This window comes from Pleurodeles waltl, chromosome 7 (assembly GCF_031143425.1).
Source record: "Pleurodeles waltl isolate 20211129_DDA chromosome 7, aPleWal1.hap1.20221129, whole genome shotgun sequence".
NCBI lineage: Eukaryota > Metazoa > Chordata > Amphibia > Caudata > Salamandridae > Pleurodeles > Pleurodeles waltl.
This window is the reverse complement of record NC_090446.1, coordinates 43912682-43939441: the sequence shown is the minus strand read 5'-3', so window position 1 is coordinate 43939441 and position 26760 is coordinate 43912682. Positions and strand designations below refer to the sequence as shown.

The window sequence follows — 26760 nt, the reverse complement described above, 5'->3', positions numbered from 1 at the left end:
TGGGAGGCACGGTGTCTAAACTTCGAACGAAAATCAGGAGTTTGAATAGCTTGTGAATAATTAGAGTGATATGACTTGATTCATGCCAATATACTATCCTGAATCCTTGCATTGTTAGCCAATTAAAAAAACAATCATCTGAAACCATATTGAGTGTGGCGGATAGGACCAGAGAGCAAAGCAGGTTCTATGTTATGAGATGGTCCAAAGCTAAAATGGACAGCATCCAGGGTACTGTTAGGTTCAAGAAATTGTTAAATCTGTCTGTTGATAAGTTTCTCCCTAAAATTGTTAAGAAAAAGTGAGAGATGGGGAGAAAATTCCTCAACATGGAGGGATCATCAGATTTTTTAAGGGGTGGGATCAAAGCATATTTCCAACATGAGGCAACAGAAGCAGTGGAAATAGATTAATAACAGATGGGATGTAATGCCTCGCCCACCAAATCAGAAACCAGGTGTATGATATGTGAGGGAGAAACATCAAGCGGAGAGCCAGAGGAAGTAAAGGACATAGTTGTTCCAAAGTCCTTTAGGGACCAAGAAGAGAAATCAGACATACGATGAGGATAAGCCATACCAGTCTGAGGTGGAGAGAAGGTCAAAATAGTGCTCCCAGGGTATAGGTGGAGAAGAAGCTGCAAATAGTGTCAATTTTACCAGAAAAAAAATTATCAGAAAAACTAGGATGCACTAGCATGGTTCCAGTGTGCAGGCAGGAGACTCCGGTGATGCCAAGAATGAACAAGAATAAAAACCTTTCCTGCATTATTGTGAGCTGTAAAAATCTTGGCTACATAATTGGCCGTTGTGTTCTGGACCAGTCATCTATAAGAATGGAGTGCAGCTCTGAGCGCAGCCTCCCAGGTGGGAACACAGTCCCCATGCAAGCTATGATTCACCTTTTTGCTTTAGGATTTAACCTCCTTTTGGGCAAGGTTATACCAGGGAGCTATTGAATGCAATTGGTAAGACTGAATTATGACTAGAAGCACCAGCTCTAGTGTTGAATTGATCTAGCAATTTAATTGTTCCAGGTCACTGTTAATAGCAGTGATGCAAGATGGACACACTAACTCATTAACAGCTCTGACAAAGGCCTCTGTTGAGAGTTTAGATGAGGCACATTTTGAATTAATAGTACAGAAGGAGTTTTTAAGATTGCTTGATGTGGTAGGATAATTACAACAAAAAGGAATGAGTGAATGGTCTGTCCAATCTTGAGGGAGGTGAATGCCACATTTGACCAGATTAATTGAGACAAAGAAAAGATCAAGGCAATGATCAGACGTAGGTGTTGGCCTAGACACCATTTGGTGCAGATTTAAACTAGAGACTGAGTCCAACAGCGATCACAGAATCCCAGAAACAGTATAAGTACACATAATACCGATAGAACAGCCAAGAACCTCTGCATGCAGAAAAGATTGCAACCAGAAAGACCATTTTGAGATAGTCATTGAAATTAGTAGGTAACTCTCTGCTGTGACTGTTTGGGCAGGGAACATGATAGGATATAACCCTAAAGGGGCAGGTAGACGCCAATTCCAGGGAGGAGGTCCACACCACCAGTACTTGGGGGTATATACCAATGAAACTCAGAGAATGATCTAAGGACCTCATTAACTTCAAAAATTAAAAAGGTGACTAGGGATGGTCTCTTTGAAACAACAAATCGTATAAAAGTTGGGTGTTCAGAATAACCAACAAACATACAAATAATCATGTTTATGTGTGCATAAGACTCATGCATATTTGTTGTTGCCAGGATGGACGTTTACTATTTTATGAACTAAGGAATATCCAGCTCAAAAGATCAGAAATAATACCACAAATGCATGCCCAATAAAGGGGCATTTACAAAGTGTAAGACCAAAGATACAAAAAACTGAGACGAAATGTGAATGTGTTTAGCTAAAGGGTCTCAACTCTAACAGAAAAAGTATTACTGCAAATGTGTGTCTGAAGTATGTAATTCTGAACCAATGTGAATTGTGATTCAAAAGTATGATAGAGGCAGATAGGTCAATGCTTGGTACTACAGACCATTCTTTGGTCAGCTAGGAATCATCTCACTACAGTTTTCCTCAAACAGAGATGATGATGGTCCATTGAGAAAGGATTTGTCCCTGGCTCTAGTTTGAAGTACTCAATGAAATAGGTTAAGGGGAAGGCTGAACCACACTAGAGTTAATGACCACAGCAGTATAGGTACCTAAAAATATGGGAGTGTCTGACTGTACTCTGTAGGTGTTGGCTAGGGCCCAGATTTTGAGGAAAACCGCAGATTGTGTAGATGATTGTCATTTGGTTAAAATGTATGTGAATTTATCCTATGTGAAAGTCTTTAAATTATGACAAGGTTCCTGCCTTTGTGGAACCCCATGTAAAAAAGTACTAGATAGTCAAATGTTAACATCTATGCATATTCTAATTTATTTTTGCTTGAATGTTATTACCTGGTAGGTTTGAATAAATACATTATTCCTTATTCTCTCACTGACAAAGTTTATGTATTCATTTTTCACCACTAATATGTATTTCACTTGTCATTATGCATTTACGAAGCCATCCTGGGATCCCTCAACCATGCACACTTGAGTCAAATGTGTTGATTTCTGGACATTTTGAAATGTGCCTTCTTTTCCAGTGACCTTTTCTCTCTGACATTCTCTGTGCACAATAGCATAGCTACTGATATACAAATATCCAGACTATTGTTTCAAAGGGGTGCAAATGAAAGTATATCTAAGAAAATTAGCGACCATTCCCTTCTGGAGAAATTCAAGAGAGTTTAAAATAGAGAGATTGTAATTAATTTTGCTCCCATGTTTAATAGTAGAAATTTGACCTAAGTATTTCCTCTGCTTATCTTTTTATTGAGTACAATATTTCTGCTCCTGCAGCATTCCTCTCCTATTTTAGCACAAGAAACAAAAATTGCTTTATGTAACTTGTTTTCTGCTCTGTGCTCTCCTCACAGTTTGATTCGATCATTCAAGATGGTAACAAAGATCTGATTCATCACATCCTGGTCTATGGCTGTCCAAACTCCACCAATGTCACCATTGCTCCCGGGATATGTAATAACAATCCAAACTTTTTTTATTGCTCAGAAGTGATTGCTGGATGGGCTGTTGGAGGCAAGGTGAGTGAATGAATCAACTGGGTTTGTCCAAAGTTTGTGGTCACAGTTACACACACCATCATGTTCTGGAGGAATTCTACCATGGAGGCAGACAATTCTATGCCATTTAAAACTCAGCTCAGGCTCTCTCAGCATTGTTGGCGCTAGAGGGTAGCTTTCATGTTGATGTTAGAACTGTCATCTTTGGTGTGGTTTCCCCTGTCTTTTTGCCTCTGCTTCCTGTATTTTTGACTGTGTGCTGGATTTCGTTTTGCTAGTTTTGGTACTCTGGGCACTTTACCACTGTTGATCCATGTTGAAGTACAAGTGCTCCCTGTGTAATTTGTGATTATGATTCGTTATCCATGATTGGCATATTTGATTTACTAGTAAGTTCCTAGTAATGTGTGCTCCGGGCATGTAAATCAAATACTACCAGTGGGCCTGCAGCACTGATTGTACCAACCACATGAGTAGCCCTGTAAACATGTCTCAGACCTGCCACTGCACTGCTTGTGAGTGCAGTTTAAAATGCCAGTTTGACCTGACACATGTACCCATTTGCCAGGCCCAAACCTTCCCTTTTACTACATGTAAGTCACCCCTAAGCTAGGCACAAGGCAGCCCCATGGGCAGGGTGCAGTGTAATCAAAAGGTAAGACATTTACTAGTGTGTTTTACATGTCCTGATAGTGAAATTCAGCTAAATTTGTTTTTCACTATTCCAAGGACTATCTCTCCCATAGGGTAACATAGGATTGCTTTGAAATATCTTGTAAGTGTAGTATCAAATGGGGAGCAGATGGAGATATGGAGTTCGGGGTCTCTGAACTCACATTTTTTTTTTAAGTAGTCATTTTCTTGCTCGACCATTCTGTGCCTCTGCCTGGCAGCTGAATTCATGTCTGGGTCAGACTGACAGTTGGGCTGTTTGCTAATTCACTCTGGACCGTCACACAGAGGGATCTGCGGTATGTCCTGCATAGCCTGATGTGTCTTCCTGGGCTAGAGTGAGGGGAGGAGTTGACACCTGCACATGAATAAGGCTGTGCCTGTCCTCTCACAATACAGTCTCCAACCCCCTAGTGTGTGTATGGGACCAGGGCAGGAAAGGAAAGGTCCTGTGCACTACAAAAACTGTCCTCTGAAGTGTGCCTGCTTCAAAGGCAGAAAAGAGTGCAAGTACTGGGCTTCTGACCCCATAATTTTAGAACACATCTGGATCAAGAGGAGATTCTGCCAAAGATAAGAGCTGAAGAGTTGTGAGGAGGAGTAATGCTCTTTTGCTGTGTATGCTTTGCTGGGTTTGCCTGCAGTATCTGTGTGTGCTATGGAGAGGTCAAAGACTGGACCTTGCTGTGTATCCTGCTTGTGAAGTTTCTCCAAGGGCTTGGATTGAGCTTGCCTTCTGTTGTGAAGTCTCAGGGACATCAAAGACTACAAATGCCAGTGCCTGGGCTCTCCTGCTGAGAGTCCTGACTTGCCAAGTGGTGACAAATCTAGACCTATGGCCCTTGGAAATTGAAGCTGGTATCCTGAGTGAAAATCTACGCACCTGAGCCATTGTGGTAGAAAAACCAATGCAGCCTCTGCACCGCGAATGAAAAATTGACGCAGCACCTGTGTTGTGGATGAAAAATTGATGCATCTTCCCTGGGTGTCAAATCTTCAACATCACCATACGGACGTGCATGTCTGGAAATCGACACGTTGTTCTCCTGTGCAGAAAGAATCAATGAATCGCCTACCCTGGGTTAAAGAATCGACGCACGGGCTCACTTTCAAGTAAGGAGTCAATGAATTGCTTGCTTTTCTGATACATCACCTCCCTTGCAGATTTATATTTTACTCTTACCAGGTACTTTGTGCTAAAACAACGCAACCATTGACTTTTATGGATTAAGACTCTTTTAACTTTAAAAGTGATATCAATACTTGTGCATGTTGGATTTGTCTTGTTATGGGGGGTCATTACGACATTGGCGGGCGGCTACCGCCGCCCCCCAAGCGGTAACCGCCGTGCGGCCGCCAGTGCGGCCGCACTCCCGCGGCCACCATCACGAAATTCCCGCTGGGCCGGCGGGCGCAAACCAAGTTTGTGCCCGCCGGCCCAGCGGGAATGAGGCCGCTACATAGGAGCCGGCTCCTAATGGAGCCGGCGGTGTTGCGGCAGTGCGACGGGTGCAGTTGCACCCGTCGCGCTTTTCACTGTCTGCTATGCAGACAGTGAAAAGCTGGCCGGGGCCCTGTTAGGGGGCCCCTGCACTGCCCATGCCAGTGGCATGGGCAGTGCAGGGGCCTCCAAGGACCCCAGGACACCCCTTAGCACCAACCTCTTCCTGGCGGTGCAAACTGCCAGAAACAGGCTGGTGGTAGGGGTGTCATAATCCGCGCTGCCCTGGTGGATTATCACCGCCGGGGCTAAAACGGCAGTAAACCGCTGCGGTCGTAATAGGCCAGGAAGCACCGCCAGCCTGTTGGCAGTGCTTCCGTCATTTTAGCCCTGGTCTCGGACCGACAGGGTCAAAATGACCCCCATGGTCTTGTTTTGTTTAGATACATATTTGTTATTGTTCCAAACTGGTGTGGAGTCATTTTATGGTGTTTTCACCATACTGTGTGTATATACGAATACTTTACCTATTGCCTCTGACGTAAGCCTGACTGCTTGGGCGAAGGTACGAAGAGGGTGAGCAGGGGTTATCTTAGGTGTGTGACTCCCTTACCCTGACTCCCTACTTGGACAGTGTAAACTGACTACCAACTAGAGACCCCATTTCTAACATTCTGGTCCTCATTAAGAGTTTGGCGGACGGAAAACTCAGTGTGGTAAACTCCTGACAGGGTCGCTGCCGCCTATGCTGTGACCTCCCTGCCAGAGTCATTAAGAGTTTCCCTCCAGATCAGCTGGCAGAAACCTAAGTTTTCCAACCACTGGCCTAGCAGGAAACAGGCTACAGCATTGTCACCGACTCGTAACCAAGCCAGCGGCAATGCTGTAGCCAGCAGGGTGCACCAGCACCCTTGCAATGTTCACTGTCTGCAAAGCAAGACAGTGAACTTTATGGCAGTGCTGGGTAGGGGGGGGCTGTACTGCCCCCTGTGGCACCCTGCCCCTGTTCGCTGCCAGGCTTTTCATGGCAGTGTTGCCAGCATGAAAAGGCTGGCAGAAATCTCAGTCGTAATCCGGAGGGAAGCGCTGCTTGCGGCGCTGCCCTGGCGGAGTAGGATCTCCGCCACTGCCAGACTGATGGGATCCAAGATTCTGGCAGAGTTGGCAGTTCCCTGGTGGTCAGTCTGCCATGGTTGTTCTGGGGTGATCGGACTGTCACATCCGTGGTGGTCCAGACCTCAACCGTAAGTGTGCCGGTCGTAAGATCACACACTTGTAATGAGGCCCTTTGTCTTTTGCATCACAATCAGTCCCTGGCTACTCAAAGTTCACCTCCTCTCCTGTAACCTCTGTTGCTCAACTGACAACATGCCCCCTTTCTCATCCCTCACCTTCTGTTTTGTCAACTATTTAGGCTCAGAGATGGTTAAAAGGGCTAAACTCTGAATGTGAGGGGTGGCTCATGAAGGGGGGAGGAAAAGGAAAGGAAAATGACAAGAAATATGTGAGTGCAAATGTAAGGCCTATGTCATAGTGTGACAAGACAAAATGAAAACAACAAATGTAATAACTAAAATTAAACTTTCCCCCAACAGCACCATATGAGCTATGAATCAGGAGAGAAACAATACACATACAGCAGTGGCTCAGTATACTTTTTTAGGTGACAATTTATAGTTCTCAATGATGACTTACCTACACTGATGTTGAAAACACGTGTTGAAAAACAAAAGTACAATTACTGAAGATTAGGTCATAAAGAGAGGGAGAAAGAGAAGGGAGGAGAAGATAGAAGATAAAAAGAGGGAAACGTAAAAAAACAATAACAGGAGAAGGAAAGCATACTCATGAAGTAGAGAAATGAAAGAAGAAACAGCAAATGGGGAAAAGAAGAACAAGGGTGGCAAAAGAAGGTGGGCAAGGAAGAATCAAGAGAGAGAAGAGAAAAAGCAAAGAATAAAAAAGGAAGTTTACAAAACAGAAAACTATAAGTAGGTCAAGATGGGTCACATATACGTTTGCAGTTGAGTCTCTGTTCTAGTAATCAAAACAAAACAGTCAAAGAATAGATATTAACTCAAACAATTAGGGGCATATTTAAACTTTTTGATGCAAAACTGCACTAATGCAGTTTTGCACCAAGCCAAAAAGTTTAGCACTGGCTTGCACCTTTCCTGAGCATGGGTGCCATATTTATGGAAAAGCGAAAGCCAGCGCTAAGCTTGGGCTAGCGTCAACAAATGGGACGCTAGCCAGGTGGCGGTATGGGAATAGGAGGTTGTGCATCAAGAAATGACTTAAGCTGGTTGAGGCAAAAAAAATGCCTGTAACCAGCCTAGCGTCAACCATCCATAACATATGAATCCTGTCAGTGTCCCCTGGGCATGGCCATTGCACCAAGTGACATTCAGAGGGCCCATGGCAGGACCCCCAATGGCACTTAGATCAATTTTCAAAAATACTCACCTATACTTACCCTACACACCTGGGATGGGGTCCCCTATCCTCTTGTGTCCTTCTGGTGTGGATGGGGGTGTTCCTGGGGCTTGAGGTGGGCCCCTGACACCTGTTCTGACACAGACATTAAATAATGGTGCTAAGCTTTCTTAACACCATTATTTAGGTCCACCTCCCACCCATGTGTCATTTTAGCATGAGGGGATAAATATGGTGTTATGGGGAATGCACCATTTTTTGGATGGGAACTTCTATCTTGCATCTCATTGACCCAAGGTGGGTTCACGCATCCAAAAATGGCTCTAACTCCAATATTTTGATGTCAGATGTGTCTAGCTTCAAAATATAAATATGGAGTTAAGTTTGCGCCGAATTTGCGTGAAAAGAAATCATGCAAATTTGGTGCAAACAGAGTATAAATGTGCCCCTTAATCCTTTGTTTCCAATCTTAATGAAACAAAAGGTTAACCTTGAGTGCGGAGAAGTCAATCCAGATTTAATTGGTGCAAATATGTTAGGTGAAGAATCTATTCCAAAAAAAACTAATGAGAGTGAGGCTTTGTGAAAGCTGGGATGCTACTGAGATCACAGGAATTGTTTGAGTGGATAATGATTTTCAAGAGAGGAACCCAGCATCCTTTAGCATTATACTAACCCAGGTTCTGTTGGGATTCTTGCTTGTAACTGATTTGCTCAACCATCAATACTCACCTTGCTTACTCTTCCCTTTCCCTCCTGTTTAGCTATTTGCTAAAATTACATTTTGCAGCATAACCATAAAGCAAGGCAAGTGCATACCTCATAGATATAATGCCTCCAGGCAGAATTTAGTTATGTAGGAGTCAAAGTCCAGTCATTCATTACCAGAATTCAATAGGTAATTTCCCACCCCATGCTTTGCTTGGGATGCCAAGGACATTCCTGGTATGCATAGCTGGTATGAGGAGACCACTCTGTGTTTCAATCAATATATTTGCCTCGCACTGTGATCAAGTCAATTTTCCTATCTGCAGCATCCAGTCTATCCGAGACCTCACCCAGTATGGAGATCCCAATATTGTCCCTTTCTTTGAATCCATCCATGGGCTCCAATTAGGAAAGCTAGAGCCCCATCAAAGAAGGGTTTCCTGAGTCAGCTAGCATCTCCAGCGTATCCATTTAAGGTTCATATGGAGCACTTGCAGCGTGGCCATTGTGACAGCAAGTAGTGAGTTTAGAACTGCAGCTCTGAGTATGTTACGTGCAATGTCCATTCAAACCGACCTCTGTAATTGGTCATAGCCTGCACCAAAAATCCAGTTGTTATTGGAGACAAGCTGGGCCCTCCAAAAATAAAGTTGCATGGTGGATATATCCAGCCCACTATCATAGACCTTGCAAGAAGTTAGCAAAGTCTACCCTTTGTTGTTTTCCTGCCCACAGCAATTTTGTAACCAGCACAGACACTTTGGAAGAAGCTGGCTGGCATATTGTATAGTTTTGAACACATAAAGCATCCTTGGCAGTGCAATCATTTTGACTAACATAGTTGTACCCAGCATAGGGAGAGGGAAGTTGTCTCAGTTATGGAAGTTGTTGTGCAGTTTATGCAGCGGGGAGAGTATATTGAAGTTCCAACACACATGCAAGTGCATGTGGAGAAGTGTGGCACAAAGGTTAGAGCGGCAGACCCTGAAGCAGAGATCTGTCTCAAGACCAGGGTTCAAGTCCTGCTTCGGCAGGTCTTGGGCTCCATTCCTTTGGACCAGATAATTCTCGCCTCGGTGCCTAATCTAATTAATGGGTGCAACTCTGGGCAATAGCTTGCTTAATCTCCACAACGGCCCCACCAGTGCTTGGCTGCCTGTCTTCACCCTGGGGGTGCCCAGGAGTGGGCACCTCAAAGGGAAAAAGCCAGAAGGGGTTCCATAGCGGTATGAGTACAGCGCCTTGAGACCCTAACAGGTGAGTAGTGCGCTATACAAGTGTGAAGTTTACAGTTTTTATGCTGAGCCCTTTTTTGGCTATTTGGGGTAGTTCGCACTTAGGCCTTCATAACTTTTTGTCCACATAAGCTAACCACGCCAAATTTGCGTCCTTTTTTTCCAACATCCTAGAGATTCTAATGGTACCCAGAGTTTGTGGTTTCCCCTGGAGGAGACCAAGAAAATAGCCAAAATACAGTGAACATTTCGTTTTTTCCAAAAAAATGGGAAAAAAGGGCTGCCGAAGAAGGCTTGTGGTTTTTTCCCTGAAAATGCCATCAACAAGGGGTTTCTGGTGCTGAAATCACTATCTTCCTACCTTTCAGGAACGGGCAGACTTGAATCAGAAAACCACATTTTTCAACACAAATTTAGCATTTTACTGGGACATACCCCATTTTTACTATTTTTGGTGCTTTCAGCCTCCTTCAGTTAGTGACAGGAATGGGTGTGAAACCAATGCTGAAAAACTAGACAAAATTCTGAATTCAGCAAGGGGTCATTTGTGTAGATCCTACAAGGTTTTCCTACAGAAAATAACAGCTGAAATAAAAAAATATTGAAATTGAGCTGAAAATAACTCTGTAACTTTTTCCTGCGATGTCAGATTTCTGAAAGCAATATACTGTTTTGTCTGCTGGACTCTTCTGGTTGCGGGGATATAAAGGGCTTGTAGGTTCATCAAGAACCCTAGGTAACCAAAGCCAATAAATGAGCTGCACCCTGCAGTTGGTTTTCATTCTATACTGGGTATACAGCAATTCATTTGCTGAAATATGAAGAGTGAAAAATAGGTATCAAGAAAACCTTTGCATTTCCAAAATGGGCTCAAGATAAGGTTTTGAGGAGCAGTGGTTATTTGCACATCTCTGAATTCTGGGGTGCCCATACTAGCATGTGAATTGCAGAGCATTTCTCAAATAGACGTCTTTTTTACACACTCTCTTATATTTGGAAGGAAAAAATGTAGAGAAAGGTAAGGGGCAATAACACTTGTTTTGCTAATCTATGTTCCCCCAAGTCTCCCGATAAAAATGATACCTCACTTGTGTGGGTAGGCCTAGCACCCGCGACAGGAAATGCCCCAAAACACAACGTGGACACATCCCATTTTTTGACAGAAAACACAGCTGTTTTTTCCGAAGTGCCAGCCTGTAAATTTTGGCCTCTAGCTCAGCCGGCACCTAGGGAAACCTACCAAACCTGTGCATTTTTGAAAACTAGAGACCATGGGGAATCCAAGATGGGGTGACTTGTGGGGCTCTGACCAGGTTCTGTTACCGAGAATCCTTTGCAAACCTCAAAAAGTGGCTAAAAAAACAAGTTTTCCTCACATTTCGGTGACAGAAAGTTCTGGAATCTGAGAGGAGCCACAAAATTCCTTCCACCCAGCGTTCCCCCAAGTCTCCCAATAAAAATGATACCTCACTTGTGTGGGTAGGCCTAGCGCCCGCGACAGGAAATGCCCCAAAACACAACGTGGACACATAAAAAATGTTCATAGAAAACAGTGCCTGCCTGAGGATTTTGGCCTCTAGCTCAGCCGGCACCTGGGGAAACCTAGCAAACCAGCGCATTTTTGAAAACTAGAAACCCAGAGGAATCCAAGATGAGGTGACTTGTGGGGCTCTGACCAGGTTCTGTTACCCAGAATCCTTTGCAAACCTCAAAATGTGGCTAAAATAACACGTTTTCCTCACATTTCGGTGACAGAAAGTTCTGGAATCAGAGAGGAGCAACACATTTCCTTCCACCCAGCGTTCCCCCAAGTCTCCCGATAAAAATGATACCTCACTTGTGTGGGTAGGCCTGGTGCCCGCGACAGGAATAGATCACACAACGGTCAATGTTGGTCCTTACATGAGGCAGCTGTTGACCCTGGGGTGATCCATTCCTGACGCAGGCACTAGGTGTAGGCACTCAAGTGGGGTAGTGTTTTTATCAGGACAGGTGAGGAGTCACTGGGTGGTAGGAATTTTGTGAATCCCAGCATATTCCTGTAGTTTGTGTGACAGAAATGCGAGAAAAATAGAGTTTTTATTCAACATTTCAGCTTTGCAGGGTATTCTGGGTAAGAAAACGTTGGGGAATCCACACAAGTCACACCTCTGTGGACTCCCCCGAATGTCTAGTTTCCAGAAATGTTTGGGTTTAGTGTGTTTCTCTATATGGCCCCAAACCCAGGACCAAAAACACAGGTGCCTGCCTTACAAAACCAGTTTGTTTTGCCATAGATAATTTTGATGGCTCCACAATACGATTTGGGTGGTGGAATTTGGGGCTGAACTAAATTGGGGAGCTCCCAAGAGAACACTCTCTCTCTCTCTGCTTGCCGCCGCATTCACCTGCTCTCTGGGTTGGGCAAACCCACTATTACCCAGTTGCACAAACAGCTTGCGAAGGTACAGCAGGACTGTCCTCATCACCTCCCTCATAATGTACTGGAAGAGGAGTTATTGAATGGGACTCCTCCGACTGAAAAATCACTCCCAGAGTCTGCGCCATTGTCCTATCCCTCAGATGCTGTCTCAGTATCTGATGTCTCAGTCTCTGATCCTATGTCAGAGCGGTCCTCTGTAACCCGAGTGCAGGCAGCAGTCATCCATCAAGATGCGATCTCTGCTATTGGCTAAACTGTTGCTCTAAAACACTAGCCTATGTAGACAGTCACAAAATCGATGGTGTGTGTGACATACGTGCAACAGTAGAGGCCACCTTACCTGCGCTTCTTCCCTCAATCAGCACGTACTTTCAAGACACTCAAAAAACACCTTGTCACATACCATTCGTCACAGACATTAACACCTCCTGCGCCCAGTCTAACAATCATTATTGGTGCTCCCACTCCCTCCTCCTCGGATTCCCTCATTACCACCCAGCAAAAGTGCCCTTCATCTCTACATAGCCGCCCTCCACCCCGCACATACATTTCATTGGTATTATAGCGCAGGTAAAGGCTGACTTTACTAATGTACTCAGCTATTTACATAAAATACAGATTTGCTCTTTGCAGTAGGCATATAAACCTTCTGCGCTTCTTTATGGCACTAAAACTGCCACTAGACAAGTCTGACCCTTTTCCCCCCAGGGAAACCACACACATATTGACAAAAGTGATATATATATGACAGCCAACCACCTGAAACTCACCTCAAGCAAAACCAAAATAATCCTCTTTGGCCCACACAAAAACACCTGGGACCCCTCATGGTGGCCCACCACGCTAGGCCCTGCACCCACCCCGCCAACCACGCACGCAACCTCGGCATCATCCTAGACTCCTCCCTCTCGATGACCCAACAAATCAATGCTCTCACCTCCTCATGCTTCAACACACTCCGTATACTGAAAAAAAACATTCAAATGGATCCCCACAGAGACCAGAAAAACTGTCACTCACGCCCTCATCAGCAGCAGACTTGATTACGGAAACGCCCTCTACGCCGGCACCACTCTAAAACTCAAGCGCAAACTACACGCATCCAGAACTCAGCAGCACGACTCATCCTCGACGTCCCCCAACACGAACACATTTCTCCACACCTCAAATCCCTCCACTGGCTCCCCATTGACAAAAGGATCACCTTCAAGATCCTCATCCTCGCACACAAATCACTCCACAACACAGGCCCTGCCTACCTCAGCGAGAGTCACCTTCCACACCCCCACACGAAACCTCCGCTCAGCTGACCTCTCTCTCGCCTCTGTCCCCCGCATCAAACACAACACCACCGGGGGCAGATCCTTCTCCTACCTTGCACCCAAAACCTGGAACGCCCTCCCAACCCACCTTCGCAAGACCCAAAACCTACTTCTTTTCTGGAAGGGCCTAAAAACCTGGCTTTTCGAACAGTGATCCTCCCAGCCCCTTTCCCTCCCCCCGCCCCCCCCCCCAGCGCCTTGAGACCCCCGAGGATTTATTAACACCCTCCCTGGTGTCGGCCACTGGTCGTGACCCGCACCAGGGAGGTAGTGCGGGCGTCGGCCAGTGGCCGACGCCCGCATTGAAGGGGTTAAGGTTGTCCAGCTTGAGTCACAGCTGGGACTACCACTCCATTGCCTTGGGCTCACTTTTCAATGAGATCATGATTAATTTGCCCCAGTTGACCACAATGCCAGAGGTCCTTCTGTAAAGTAAAAAACAATTCTAACCACTGACCTGCCCCTATGGGTTGTGGAGAAAGAGAAACATGTTGTGTGCATATAACAAGTACTCCTCCTCCTGAAGTACTTTGCAAGGTCATATCCTTGGATCCCTTTGGCTAGCGGCTCAGTTACCAACACAATACAAAAAGCACAAGTGGTGTCCATGTTGAGGACCTTGTTAGTTCATGAAGAGTTCCAACAGTCTAATGTTTATCCTTACACAGACTGATTGGACCATAGATAGGCCACTATTAGGAATCGAGCAATCTTGTTTGGCACAGCCCCCCCATGACCTCCTTCTTCTCCAATTAATTGTCATCCCCGAATAAACTGGATAGTCGATATCTCTGATGTCAGAGTGTAATACTGTAACCTCACTCGGAGCTCAATAGTCAATATTGCAATATTGATGATGTTGGAGCGTAAAACTGTATGAATTCACATAATTTTGGTGTTTTCATTTTTTGCTGATAATTGAATGTACTCAAACCACCAGGACCAGTATGTAAATGAAACCGTAAGTAAGTAGCAGCAACACCACAATTCAACAATCGTGAAAAGAGTGATTACCTCACTAAGAGGATGATTGTAGACAGTCCTGATGTGGGAAGTCTAACATTGGTATGGTTCATGAATTGTCACATAAATATATGGTCATCACGAACTACAAATACCATAATGCAACATAACTTACTGGTGTTGGTGGGTATAAATAGTTAAAAGTGATAAGGGACTACCAGCAGTGATCTAGACTGTTTATTTGAAACACATTTGATGGAATGTTGTTTTAGCTTATGCAACAATAAATAAATGCTTGCAGATTACTTTGGAGTGCTGTTTCTTATAAATATATATATATATATATATATATATATATATATAAACATCTATAAATTCATATCTGAATATACATGTACTGGCTATATAGATATTTCCTAATCCATCCCACAGTGTGATCTATGTTCAGTTATTACAATTTCATTAGTGTATTGCTTTTTTAGGAGGAGATTGTGGAAACAGCGTGAATATACAGAGCAGACACTTAGGTGTGCACATACATATGACCACACACATGCACACACATATGATCAATCAGTTCTGCTATATCAACCTGGAATTGCAAGAACTCCTTCAGAATATTTTTTAATGTGACTGGACTGAAAACATTTGTATTACTAGTGTTTTCTCATGTATGCAGTCAATTGACATCGGAGCCATATTTTCAACCAAACTTTCCAGCACCTACTATAGTAGCAAGATTTATGATTACATTTGATTGATATATTTTTCAATCTAAGTATGACAACATGGGTATTCTACTGTAAGATCTGTCAGCCGTGGGGTTGTCTTACCTCAAACTTTTTGCCTCACCTCCTCCATTTTTGCAGGACATATTTGTGTTGTTCTTAGGACTCTGTGTACTTTACCACTGATGACCTGTGCAAAAGTGCCTTTGCTCACTCCACTCAAACATGGTTATATTAGCTTAGACCCAACTGGCCTACTGACCCTATATAGTTATTGCACCCAGCTTGGAGCTAGTGCGATGGAGGGAGAAAATGCCATGCGTTTCAAGTCAGTGCCTAGAAGCTTCTCCCACCTTCTAGCACCGGGGCACCAGAGTACAGAAGCAGAACCTCAGACCACAACTCTTGAGTATACTTCTGCACCTGTGGACACTATGCCAGGAAGAAGGAATTCTGTGCTGCTGAAAGGACTGCCTCTCTGCTAGACTGCTGCTCTGAAGGAAGTTTTGCCTTGCTTTGCTGACCTGTTTACTGTTTTACAGATGATGCATCAGTGCCTAAACAAATCTTTTGAACATCAGTGACATAGCCAGCTCGTTGCTTGTCTCCATTTTGTTATAATGATTTACTTTCCTCCTTGCAGGCATTCACATTCCCCAGCAATGCTGGAATCCCACTGGGTAAAGATGTCACTCCAACCTATGTCAGACTAGAAATCCACTATAACAACAAAATGTTGCTGAGCGGTAGGTGCATCACAGAAGTTGCTTCTTTATCAGGCTTCTTAATTCCTGTGTATTGTTTCCAGCACTCCATGACAGTGACAGTACTCATGTACAGAGCAATCTGCAGCATTAATTTGCACCAAAGGGAAACAATGAAAATTTATCCAATTAAGAAAACTCTGCAAAAAGCAAATTTATACACAAAACATTAAAATGCCTTTTAGCAACTTGCAGCGGTATATTAAAAGTAATACCAATTTAAAGCAAACTTTATTTTTGATGTTTGAAAAACTTTTAATTATTTTGTATGTTATTGTGGTGCCTCATATTTAGGAGAAATTGTTCATCAGCTTATAGAACTATTTTATTTTCTTATATACACTGCAGTCCCAAAGTCCTCCATTAAAATCCTCTTTCCATATTTAAGGTGAATGGACCCTTTTCTGGCTTTCAGATAAACTGGTCAAAGAAGATATATGTTCCTTTTACAGAGTTGTCTTCTCCACAATTTGATTGCATATTTCTGAAACCTGGACAATGTATTCAATATCTTAGCATATATGTATCCAATGAGAAGGATAGCTTTAAAGAACAGAATTTAATGCCAGAAGTGACATTCTGGAGGGCAGATATAGCACACTGGAGGACTCTTACATTTACCCTGTAAAAGTGTGCTGCATTGGGAAAGGTGGTTCTCCTGGCACAATTCAGTAAGACTTGGCATGTGTAAGACAGTAACATGTATGTAACAAATGTACCGCTAAAATAAATACCTGTGCACAGGTATCACCATATGTATTCTACTATCTGTATCTGTAGGTCTGTGGATACCAAACAAGAAACATTTCACTATATTAATACAGGTTGACCCTGAACCTGTTGCTTTTTGCTTAGGTCTAATTGGTAACTTGTGTGTGCTAAATTTGTCAGCAGAAGTTCATGATCTGAAATGTAGGAAAGGCATCATCTAAGATGTGGCCATACATCTGGGTGTATTAATACCCTTCACCCTGCCCAGATATCCACTTGTCTCAATATGTCATCTTCTGGAATGAACTGCAAATAAGGAATGTTCATGCTCAAATAGGCAATTGCATCAGCCATAGCTTCCAGCTGCGTATACTCTAGCCTTCCTATTATGTACCACTTGGCTGTTATTTGAAAGCCAGCAATAACGATTTTTGAACCTTTTTGTAACAATAGCTGAAATGAGACTATAAAAATGCTTTACTAGCTATGATATCTCTCTGAAAACAGACACTGTCCATAGAGTTGATTGTGGATAGACCAAATAACATGTGTGCAAAATCTTTATTGCTAGCATCCACTGCAGATATCTGTTAATTATGTGAAGGTGTCATAGTGTCTGCATGTTGAGGTCTACCACAGAAGTGGACACTCCCCCAGATGTACCAGAATCTGCAATTTTGGAATTCTTGTTAAGGCTTTTGAAAAGATTCCTCATCTTTCTCTGTATTGTCTGAGTAGGAGCCCCAGGACCTTTTGCTTTTAGTAATGGCTTGATTACCAGAGGGCTTATGTCGATTGCACAAGGGAAGTGCTCAAGAGAGTAGGTTATGGCCTACAAAACATAATTACAATCAGAGTTCAATGCTGTGTTTTTAATCAATTATCGAACAGGCCTATCAATGGGTGAGTTTTTATATGAGATTGCAATATGCTTTCGTACTCCTGTCTCAGGTATTTGGAGGAAATTGATCAACTCTTCAGCTTGCTGTAGAAGGTCCCCTAATAGAAATGATACTGTACAAGAAACTGGTGCTTTTGACCCACCCAAATCTGTTTTTTATCCAATTTCATTTTTTCTTTATGTAGCCTGTTGAGTGCAAATTAGACAGACAACCCAGGTGGCATTGACAGCTCTTGTTGTTAGACAACTCCAATTCATGATGCCAAGGGCCCTAGAAAATGACTCGTAAAGAGCAATGTACCCCACTGTTCCAGCCAAAAAATGGTGTATGGCATTTTGTAAACCTGACTTAATAGGGACGCATCAAACATGTAGCTATCTAATTAATCTGATGTTCTAGATAGCAGAGACCTTAGTAGGAGCACAGGGAATCAAACCGTAAAATTGGTCCAGTTATTTGGCAATTAAAGACAGTACCTGCATGATGTTGCAGAGAAAGAAAAGAGCTCCTGAGTTCAGACATACTCATTCCAGGAAGCTACACAGTTAACTGCATGAGGAGTACCCCTTCTGTTTTGTGTTCCATAGAGCCGTGGCAGTGACAGAGGTAAGGAAGGGAATTTGTTGCAGAAGGAGAGGTGTATGAATGTTTTTCCATGCCACCAAGATATAGGACCTGAGTTTTGGCAAGTGCTTCAGCATAAACCCTGGATATTGTTCTAAGCTTCCTGGCATGCAGACACAAGGAGGCCTCACTATGGCAGATATCAGAAAATAATATTGGAGTTATAGCATTGTAAAATGTGCATCTACATTGACAACAGTCCAACTAAATAAGGTAATTGTTCAAAGAGTTCAGGGAGAATGAACTCCTCTATAAAGAACCAATGTATTAATTTAAGATATTTGAGGTCCCTCTGAGTTTTCTGCTGCAAATAACCTATTGGGCCCACTTGGAATGTATCTTCCACATGTAAAAGATAAAAATGCTGACTCAATTGCCTATCTACTATACAATTGGCCTGGCATGTCTCGTGACATGCCAGGCTAATCGTGGGGGCCCAGTTAGGGGACCATACCAACGGACCCTCAATATCACTGGCAGGGGTAGAGACTAGTTTTGAGAGGGTTGGTAGTAACTGGACTTCCCTTTTACATTTTGCAGAAGAAATATTTGGTGGGTGCAGCCCATGCTTGATGATAACTAGAAGCGGTACCCAACTGGAGTGTAAATGCTCCCTGGTAGCAAGAATTTCATTTCCTTTGTAGAAGTAGGCTTTCAAAGAATGTTTTAGGAAATAGAGGGCCCTATCTTCAGGTGATTTGAAAGATATGATCCATAAATGTCTAGTATTCTAGAGGTGTAATACATCTTGTCCCTCCAAAACCACTGGCCATGTGTTGGGGTCTTTTAAGAAGTTCTTTGACTTGAAGTGTTTGAGGAGCATCTCCAAATGGTATTGGCTACACATCTCCAATTCCATTTACAGATAGCCATAGAAGGGTATAGAATGTATTTACTTTATTTTGAGCCTGTGAGGAAGTTTCTGTGTTGTGATAGAAGGGTAGACTGATAACCCCAGAAGACCCACAAACTACATTCTGTGTACTAGAAGCAGAATCCTAAAATACCCAGCATATCAAGGAATATACCCAGGTATTGGATGCAAGTTGCAAACCTATTAGGCACTTTATATAACAAAATACGTTTCTTAATAAGCACAATCTAGGATAACTTGTTTGGACTGTACAATCTTTGAAACACAGAACCCTTTAAGGTTAAATCACCTCTCCATATAAAGTATTGAAGAAGTCAACTACCATAATGATATGATGATAAAATCTACTTGGTGCTCCTACTTTGAGAGCTTTGTCTAGGAAGGTGATGTTTTCCTTACTTTTGACAATAAGCAGAAATTAGGCCCCGGTAGAGTCCAGTGCTCTTACATTCTGGCACCTGAATGGCAAGGTGGCTATTGTCACTGGTTATCTCATACCTCTGATCTTTTGCTATGTGACAGATAGATAAGTGTATCATATCATGACATGATGCAGCACACCCACACACCTGGGGAACACTAGATGTGAGATAAGAAGTAAATGGATATTAAAGGAAAGTGGACAAGAAATTGCAAATAGGGATAGGTGAGCCATACTAGAAAACTGTTTCAGACACCTTTCATTAATATAAAATGTGAAACAGAGACTGTCCTAATGCTTACAAATGTGTGACAACTACAGATTTTATTTAAGTTAAAGTTTACTCTGTGATATTCCTTTAAGGTTTCTGATTTTAGGGCCATTGCTGGGTCCACCATCAGAAATCTGGTATGAACATGGAGCTTGACAGAGCAGGATACTTATCCAGATTCCGGAAATAAATGCATAAAATTCAGACAACAAGCAATTCACAATATAAACATGTTGATAATACAGTAAATAAATTACGCTCAAGACGTTATTGCAGTTGACAAGAGTGTTTAGGGATGCAATAGAAAGCTTTTAAAGATTTATAACGTTGCTGAATAAAACAAATATGTTGACAATTTATCTCACCCTATCCTGAGTTGCTTTTTGTATTTTCATCACGTGGCCCTCTAATGACAAGACCTCAGTGAGTAGTTGGAAGTACATTTTTGAACTCACAGCAAACTTGTACCCTTACACTGTGTACTATATATATGTCACACTTTTTCTTTGCTAATAACCTTAGCACCATTCCAAGTATCTTGATGAAACTTTTTAAAAGCATAGTCCATCCATTTTAGCTCCTTTGAAGAAAGTTTCAAGCTGATCCATCAAGCAGGGACTAAGAAAATGTTGGGTTCCAAAATTGTGATTACTCATGTTAATCCTGATATGGAATTTTTCTCTCCAATATAGAAAAAAGACTGACTGGAATTACAATGTTTGGGAAAAATGTAGAACTTTACTCAAAAAACGTTTTTGTGATTTGATATAAATACTTTGATCTGTACTTAAGATATTAGTGTTCAGATAGGGGCTCAGTATGGGCATGAAGGGTGAATGCTCTCAAAAGCTTAGGTATATATGGACAATTGGTGACACAGGAGACCAGTGTCATCCAAAGAATTAATAAAACAGGGCCTTGTGATTGACAGAAGGAGCTTTTTCTCCTGTCATTTCAGTATTGCAGTTTGAATGCCAGTGTCATGCTATTGAATGATCCGATTGGCTGGTCACAACTTTGAACAAAATGTTGTCTGTGTCATTACAGAACTTTGGGTCTCATTCCCAGAGTCCTAATAAACAATTTGAAAAAGGCCATAAGGGGGCTGGATGTACACATTTTTGTTTTTGTCCATAAAATTATGTTTTTCATGGTGGTTTTTGCTGCCATGAAAAGGCTGGTGGAGAACAGGTGTATGAGGCCACGGTGGGCCTGCACTGCCCATGCACTTGGCATGGGCAGTGCAGGGATCCCCCTGCCCAGCACCCTCGCAATGCTCACTGTCTGGTGCAGTGAGCATTGCAAGGGTGCTTGTGCATCCTTTGGGCGGCAGCTTTGCCGGTGGCGGCAATGTTGACGTGCAGCAGGTGCAGCAGCATCCTTGCGCATTTCACTGCCTGGCAGTGAAGTGATGGGGCTGTGCCTGGGGGCCCCTGCACTGCCCATGCCAAGTGGATGGGCAGTGCAGGGGCCCCCAGGGGCATCCTGAGTCCCCCTTACTGCCAGCCTTTCCATGGCAGTTTTTACTGCAATGGACAGGCTGGCGGCTGGGGACTCATAATCAAGCAGCGCTGCCCTGGGAATTATGACCGCCTGGCGAAAGCCTGGTGGTCAAGTGGAGGGGCCGGCAATATGGCCGTGGCTAATGTGCCACGGTCATAATACACTGGCGGAACACCACCAGCCTGTTGGCGGTGTTACCACCAGTGTACAGCCATCCGCCAGGGTCATTATGAGGTCCTGAGTGTCCACCTAGACTTTGAAAGATATGCTATGATTGTATCAAAACTGCTTTATTAATAGAAACATTATGTCTCTCTTTCCCTCAAGGGCTAATGGACAGCTCTGGCATCCGGCTGTATTACACCCCAGTACTAAGGGAGCATGATGCTGGTTCACTGACAACGGGAATCATACCCCACGCTTTCAGCTTTATACCTCCAGGGGCAGAATCATTCAACCTTTATTCAATCTGCAAAACTAAGATTTTCAATCAGGTGAATAAATGTCACATATTTATTTAGACACAGTTTGTTGTTTAGCATATATAGGATAATGTGTACTGGAACGCTGAAGTCCACATTACACTTTGGAATCAATGAAGCAGTGTCAATTTGCTCTTTAAAACAATATGTAAGAAGCACAAGCCTGCAATCAACGTGGGGCACTTGGTTGGAGAAAAATGATATATTTAAAATGAGAAATTCAATTAGCTTCTCACTGCACCATGTTTTCATTTGGTTGGTGTGTTTGATGTGTACCAGTTAGTTGTAAGCAAGTATAAAAATTAGTTCAAATGGAGGCATTTTCTAAATGGTGGGGGAGGTCACTGTTTTAATGACCAGCGATTCGTAGAAACTAGTAATGGTTTGTCATGGCCAGAATAGATGTCACTGTAGCTTCCATATGTTATATGTTTTCATTTCTTGCACTGCAGGCTTTTTTTTGTTGTAATTTTGTAAAAAGGGCCAAGGAAGAAGACCATGATGGTTGAAACACGTTGCCCTAGTTTTTGTCTTATGGATTTTTTTAAATAAACAAAGGCCAGTGAATTGCATGGAGTGCCAGACTTTGAATTTCTTTTTGAGTGGATATAAAATGGGTCCTGTGCCCATTTACTGAGCACCAACCTCGCCAGGAGAACGCTGGAAGGAACACAGGACTGTTTTTTAATAATATATATATATATATATATATATATATATATATATATATATATATACATATATATATATCCACATATATATCCACTGAAAGAAACTAAGGTTACAGGAACGTTATAGTTAGGTTCTTAATTTCCTCATACAGAATCACAGAAATTCAGCAGGAATAGTTATAGTTATTTCAAGTGACTATAACTCACTCCCTAAGGTAACTTTAACTTGCGTAACTGCTGAATTCCTAAGGTTTTGTATGATTAAATTTAGAATCTAACTATAACATCCCTGTAATTTTAGTTTTTTTCAGTAAATATATGTATGTATACAATCAACAGGTGGTCACCCTTAGGTAGATAGATAGTTATAGTTAGGATCTAGTTTTCACAGGAATTTTTTTATTTTGTTTTGCCAATACTTTGATGCCTTCTGACGAATCTTCACAAAATTATCAAAACTTCAAAACTAGTTTGCCACTCAATTCAGCTGCTGTCTTGAATGTGCTGGGGTGATTTGTGAAGCAGGGGCAAGAAAAAAGGAGGGTCCTAACATGCTTTTTTCCCCATGCAATTTCCATTGGGATATTTAGACACAACTGCAGCCTGAACCACTGGACAGAATTACACCAAATTTGACCATCTTTTCGGACTCAAACTAAGCTGAGTCCCAAAAATAAAGAGCACCTGCAGATCCTGAAAAAAAAAACCACAAGTGTTTTTTCCCGCGCTTGATTCTATTTCAACCTCCAGGTGTGTCAGGTCCCAGGGCCATATTTAAATATAAATAATGAGGAGAGGGCATTCGGCCAGTTTGGGAGTTGGGAACTGCCATCTCCCCAGGGACTCATATTATAAAATAGGAGGAGGGGCCTGGAAATAAGAGGGGGCTGAGTGGACCTCTGTCCTGATATACAAATTGCCCCAGGGACCACCACCTCCCTTAGGCACAGTAAGTGGTAAAGGGAAAGGGCTCTGGAGACCACCACCTCCTCAGGGCTGGCCCTTTGCTAAAGAAAGGAGGTGGACCGCTCCTAGAGCTATTAATGTCCCTGGTGACCGCCACCCCAAGGTAAAGGAGAGCAAATTCTATGTCCGCTCCCAGCAGGCGGGAGCAGGAATCTGCTTGCTGGGAGGAGACTTTTCACTTATTTTCTGCCACTACCAGATGAGACAATTGCTCCCACACGCAAGGAGCAGCATTTTATGCTGATCCCTGCATGCAAGAGCAATTAGACAGCGGTCCTAAAAAAAAAAAATGAATGTAGAAACATGCTTAAGAAAGAATAGCTTTGACAAAATTACACAGACATGGTCACTGGAGCCATTACCTCGTGGCCCTTTACACAGAGGCAGGATAGAAAGTGCACTATAATTTATCTAATGAGTTAGTTTAGCATTTACTCATTAACCAGTAGAAAAACCCTAAAGGATGGCCAAACCTCCTGCTGGAGGCCCACCGACCCCACCTCACATTTTTCTTGTTTGTTTTGTGGTACTGCAGTACTCTTGCAATGCTGCAGCTGAAGTGCCAACAGCAGTAGAGCAAGACCAGACAAGCTTCATTTGTTATAACTTGTTTGGTCTTGGGGTAGCGTGCCTCCCGCAGCAGACATGTAACACTCACAAGCAGGTGCACAGTGTCTCAACGTAGTACTGTGGTACACAGTGAATGATTTTTGTTTTGTTTTGGCTAAAGAGGGCCTTCTGGGAACCCCCACAAAGGCCAGGGTATCAGGTTACTCCCATCTCTGCCCACTTGTATCTCATTTGTTTTGTAAAAACAGGTCACGGGACTGAGTTTCTTTGTCCTGAAATAAATTGCAGCATCAACATTTTTCTTCATGTTCAGAATGCTCTATTTATTAAATTCACAAAACTGCAGAAGTCCCACGGTACACCAACAGGACAACCGTCCTGATAGCACTATAATTTAAATGCTAGCTTCTCAGAAACAGCTGAATGGACTTACTTTAAACCATGAAAAACACTTTTTGAGTAAAGATCTACTTTTCTGATAAATTTGGTGTAACTATGTCAAGCCATTTTTCCGTACTGCTTGCCGAACTTTCTGTGGGAATTAAGATGTGAAAAAAAAGCTTTGGCACACCTATTTTTTCCTGGCCCCTGCTTGATGGATCACCTCAAACTTTACAGGAAAGATCTGAGGTGGCTGACCCTTTTTTTTAGAACGTTTTGTACAGATTTGTCATACGGTGTGAAAGTTATTCATCAATGAAATAATGAGTGATGTCAATAATGAGGCCACCTAACCTGTCTTGTGAGGGATGTAATATGAGGTTGCATGCAGTGAATGGCAGTGGCACATGTTATAGTTAGCTCAGTAAACTATAACTGGTAAACTTATGTGTTTTTAGGTTTTTTAAATGTTAGTGTTTATATTAGCACTATTATTACAACACCTACCTATTACTTCAATTTAACCTTTGGGTTTTCCAGTGAACTTCTGAGTTTTTTCAAAGTAAAGTAAGATCTTATTACCATACCTAATTATAGAGTTTGAAGAAGGGAATACTCAGACACAAATGTAAGAATATTGCATCCTCCATAAAACAAGTGCCCTAGAATGTAATCCACTTGTAATATGACTGACGGGATACCCGTCATGTTTTCTGATGGAATAACCCATCCACCAAAATTTTACTCCGGCCCTAAGTATCATATCCTAGACAACTGAATAGTGAAAATATTCATGCAATCAACATTGAATAGATTAAAGTGCATCATACTGTGTTCATTCAAAGAAAAGAAAGGGCCTGATTTAGAGTCCATAGGAAAATCCCTTTAGCAGTCTTACAAGTGCCAAGTTCAATTACACAGTATTACAAGTTCATTTCAAACCTGTGCTTTGAGCATTATACCAACATCTTAATGACATCATTATTTATGACTCCCCTGCCACCAAAATTGACATTGATTTTGAAATTATAACACACTTTTCCAGATTCAAACTTTTAAAAATGTCAATTCCTGCAGTATATTGTTTATTGATCAATGCCACCTCTCTGTGCATTGCAGCTAAAATGTATAACCCTGCAAGGTTTTTGGTAAAAGCACCCTTCCAAATAACTATTGAAAATTTTGAAAATAAAACCTTGGAGGAGACAATTCACAAAGGCATTTAGTGGCGTGATCCTGTAATACTACTTCACATTCTCAGAAATGTAATTCATGTAGGTGCAGATGAATATCTCCCCCAGCCCTGTCCTATCTCTCTCTTATTTCTACATTTAAGGTATAAAAGTGGAAGAGACAGGCAGATTGCCAGGAAAGGGGAAATTAAAACACAGAAGGGCACCTACAAAAAGGTAAATCAGTTATAAATCATAAATGTTACTTGCACATCAACTCTTATAAGGATATGGTCCAATCTGACTCACCTCTACTGCAGCTAACTATTGGGTTCAAAGGATTTACACCTAAATCAGTAGCGGCAGGCAATACTACTGCCTTGCACAGAGAGACACCCTTACAAATAAATATGTACAGAATAATGGTTACATAATGCTATACAAAGTAGACTCACATATATAGCAAATTGTAAAAAATGTTTAGAAAGGAAAAACTTACAATATTTGTAAAATTCTGCCCAAATATCTTTACACTTTACAGACACCCATATAGTAATCATGTTGTAGGACATTTAAAGAAAATAAAAAGCAGTCACTTAAAAAATGTGAGTATATAACTTTAGACACTGCAGAAACCCATATACATTTTTAGAATATAAACTTATTAGACGAACCTCATAGATTTAGAAAATTACAAAAATGTAACTTGGAAAATGAATTATAAAAATTATATGAACCATCTAACACTAGGCAACACACCTTTAAAATCATATCATAACTACAAGCAAAAGAGAGCAAAGCCCATAGTGTGGGTTGCATTTCTGTACTTCAACTTGTACTATAGGGAACATATTATTTTTCTCCATTGATGCCTTGTTTTCTGTTGTTTTCAATGTATAAAGCTCCAAATAACCAGCTGGCCACCTCGTAGCCACTATAAACTGTGTCTGTCAGGCAGAGCAAAGGTAGGTCTGACAGACACACTTTATTTTCTGGTCAGGCAGCCAGGAGGTAGGCCTGTGCAAAATGTGCAGGCTCCTGGCTACCTGAGCTGAACTTTGCTGGGCTGAAGAAGTCACAGTTCCTGTGGGCGTGACCTCTTCAGCCTGGCGAAGCACCTCTAGCCCCCCCCCCCCCACGTGACAAAGAGGAGCATCACTGATTACCTCGGACCAAAGCACTTCAGTTCTAAGCTGTGAAGTGCCCAAGGCCAAGTGTCAATCAGTGATACCTCGTCACAGCATGGGCTGGGGTCAGCAGTCTCACTGACCCCAGCCCACTCTGTGACGAGTGAGGAACTGCTGATCTTAGGTCAGCCGATGAGGGAAGGGAACAGACCTATCCCACTGTGCATGCATGTAAGTATGTTTTTATTTTTAATGTTTGTTGCATGCG

At 42.4% G+C, this 26760-nt stretch overlaps 1 protein-coding gene across 1 annotated transcript in view; it reads left to right on the top strand.

Annotated features, from left to right (window-relative positions):
• LOC138303592 (DBH-like monooxygenase protein 2) overlaps window positions 1-26760 on the top strand; it is a 113310-nt gene that overhangs the window by 44315 nt on the left and 42235 nt on the right. The window contains exons 5-7 of the mRNA XM_069242865.1: window positions 2983-3147; window positions 15697-15799; window positions 21451-21617. Coding sequence (XP_069098966.1) covers window positions 2983-3147; window positions 15697-15799; window positions 21451-21617 — 435 coding nt within the window. The remainder of the gene's footprint in view (window positions 1-2982; window positions 3148-15696; window positions 15800-21450; window positions 21618-26760) is intronic.